At 29.7% G+C, this 3,340-nt stretch overlaps 1 protein-coding gene across 1 annotated transcript; it reads right to left on the bottom strand.

Moving 5' to 3' along the window:
- Positions 1 to 2,311: 2,311 nt before the first annotated feature.
- LOC126909706 (uncharacterized) lies at positions 2,312 to 3,088 on the bottom strand. Its single transcript, XM_050692137.1, has one exon. The coding sequence runs from the start codon at positions 3,086 to 3,088 to the stop codon at positions 2,312 to 2,314; it is 777 nt and encodes a 258-aa protein (XP_050548094.1).
- Positions 3,089 to 3,340: the final 252 nt, after the last annotated feature.

Genomic DNA, 3,340 nt, shown 5'->3' with positions numbered 1-3,340 from the left:
ATAAATTTTTGTGACAGTTCCTCTAGTGAAACTGTCACCTGGGCAACTTTTTTTATTCTTTTATTTTATAAAAGCCGATAAAAAACTATTTTACCTAAGATACTCTATTGAAATTTCATTAGAATCAGTGTTTTTAAAAATAAGTTATAGGATTTATTCGATGGAGAAATTTTTTTTTAAATGGTAGTTTTTTAAAAAAGCGTAATTGAGAGATATTTGTCTAAATTTCAAAATTAAGGGTTTCTTTTCATTATTTAGTGACTCTAAGGTTGTTCACCGCTTTGGCTGTCTTAAAAAATTATACAAAAAAAAAGAGGAATAAAACTTTGCCAAACGGCTTGATATAAGTCAGCTGATAATTAATAAATAATTTCTGATTAACGTAAAATTACCAAAATAGATGAATAAAAAATCATTAACACAAATGTAGTCTGTTTATCTTGACGAATACAACTGTTTAATTAAATACAAAATCTGACTATAATAAATTTGATTTTTGTCAATAAATTGAATAATAAAAACTTAACTATACAAAGTAATAGTTAATAAATTGCATGAACTGTATCGTAACTCAAAACTTAAAAAAAATAAAGAGAGAATGTGAGTAGGATAAATTTGAGGGTTACTTTTAATTCTGGGTGTTATTCGAGAGTTATAAAATAACATAAATATCGACCATTATTGATTTTTAAAATCTTACCTGATAATTTTTCTTGGTTTTTATGATATCTAAAGTAATGGTGTTATTAATAAATGACTGATAAATAAAATAACACAATTCGATTTAGTTCACAACTTTAATAGGTAAAAACTTTGACAATGATGATCACAATGTTCGCGTAACGTTGTCTAGAACACGATAAGAACAGGCCAGAGAAAGGTTTGCTCTGCCTTTTTAAAATACTTTGTACCCCCGAAAATCATCATTGTCTCATTCTTACATTATTACCGTTTGTTGATATGTAAGCATAAAATATAGAAATTATTACTGATAATTAGTATACAAATCATTTTAACATTTTATATATAATTATCATGGATTTCTATAATTAAGTTTAGGGTTAATACAATACGTTTAAGATTATATTTAAGATTAAGATTAAGATTAGAATAAAAAATATGACAAATATAATTTACAGATTTCTTCTCGAAAAGAGTTAAAATATTACTAAACAGTATGCGTTTGTTGACTATATTTCATAAATTTTTACTAATATTTTTAGTTTGAAAAGGATTATGTTCTTCTAAGAATATGAACATAATGTATAAATATCACATGTATGGTAGTGACGAGTATATTACGACAACTGACACCTGTGTGACTATACAAAAATACTATGCAAACTAAATATTATATTTTCTGCAAGTTTGACATACTATAATTACATCAAAAGTATATATCACAATCATTGTAGTAGGAGCCTTTGCATTATAATGTTGTAGTGAGTAGGGTAATTTAGGGGACTTTGCGGCCCCCCGCCTCACCCACTCACCTTCCTTGCGGTGGAGGGAGTGTACGGGGGGATTAAATCTAACGTAAACTAACCTAATGGAATNTGCGGGGGGAGGGAGAGGATGAAACCCAATGTTTTCTAAGAATTTTATCATCGACTAGCAGACGCTTAGGTAAGCACATGTCTGACATCAAAGGTATCATAATATTATATCGCTCATAAGCGTCTGTAATTTTATGGGAAAAAATTGTGACGCTGTCGCTGTATTATTAAATGTACAAATCATTTCTAAGAATTTTACCATCAACTACCAGACGCTTAGGTAAGCATATTTTTTTAATATTGAAGATGTCGTCATATAGTAATAATCATTATCGTATGAATTTTATGAGAACAATGGTATCGTTTTTCGTTATGGCATTATAATTTCTAAGAATTTTACCATCGTCTACCAGATGCTTAGGTAAGCATATTTCCGACATCAAAGGTATCATAATATTATATCGTTCATAAGCGTCTGTAATTTTATGGGAAATAATTGTGGCGCTGTCTGTGTATTATTAAATGTGTAGCTATAATTTCTCAGAATTTTATCTTCAGCTACCAGACGCTTAGGTAAGCGTATTTCAAACATCAAAGGTACCATCGTACAGTAACGATCACTCTCATATGCATTTATTTTTTTACATAGTATTTAATCTATCTGCTTTTAATTTATGTAATAAATAAATGAAATATAATAAGGATAAGGTACTAAAATAAAAAACACATTTTCTTTAATAATCAAATATATATTTAAGTAATCATTAGTGTTTTAAAAATAAAATCTTTTACATTATTTTTTGAAAAAAAACAAATTATAATATTTTATGAACTTCATTAGTCATAGGATTATATTCAAACATTTTGTCGTGTACAATTAAGCAATATGCTGTAGTGTTGGTCGGAAAATTTTCATCAGATTCAAATTCTAATCTAATATCTACTGGCGCATTTTTTAATTTTTCGTTTTGCCTCGAACAGTCAATGACAATGAGTGGTGCAGTTGTCTTGAATTCTGTTTTTGTCAGCATAGGACACGCCATCTCCTTTTCATAGAACGCCTCTTGGAATTGAGTGTACATGTGATATGGTACAGCATACTTATCATTTGAAAAGTCCATTCGCAAGTTATCATAGGGGTACGATTCCGAATTCAAGTATACTTTTAGAGATGATAACGAACAATGGTCAAATCTACTACTATCTTTGTTTATTTTGTTTTTTCTATCCACTTGAAAAGCTACAATAACAAATCTCGGGCTCTCAGTCTGCGATGAAGTTTTCACAGTCCAGGCTTGTCTTTTACTATTTGGTAGGCCAGGATTTTCATATAGATCCCAACTTCGAAATGCTATTTGAAGCGGTGTTGAGGTTTCCAGGATTTTGAGCATGTCTAACCGCATGGCATCCGACACACTTACATGCGGAACTTTCCATATAACTTTGCTCAAAATAATTTTACAACTTGATAAATTTTCATTTGTCGAGTAAATACAGTTTAAATCTGTACCACTCCGTTGCAATATTAAGTCTTGACGACAATTAACGATGACTTTTTTATGATCCTCGGCAANTTCTAAAATATCGTCCATTGTTAATTGTATATCCCAAAGCAGATAGAATGTCAAGGTTTTCACGTCGTATCTCTTCAACTAATCGTTGTTTAATGATTGGTTTTTTAATGTTACTCTTGGTTTTATTGAATCGAAGAGCCATCGCGTATATGTATACGTATGGTAACAGGCTCACCTCTAAAGTTAATTGCTTTATCGTCTTGATCTGTTATTTTCACTGTTATAGAGTATAGTTGATTGGATATTAATGGATAGTATATCAAATTTTTA

This window comes from Daktulosphaira vitifoliae, unplaced genomic scaffold (assembly GCF_025091365.1).
Source record: "Daktulosphaira vitifoliae isolate Bord-2020 unplaced genomic scaffold, ASM2509136v1 Scaffold_966, whole genome shotgun sequence".
NCBI classification, from domain to species: Eukaryota; Metazoa; Arthropoda; class Insecta; order Hemiptera; family Phylloxeridae; genus Daktulosphaira; species Daktulosphaira vitifoliae.
Note: the sequence above shows the minus strand (reverse complement) of the source record. Positions and strands in the feature narration are given on the sequence as shown.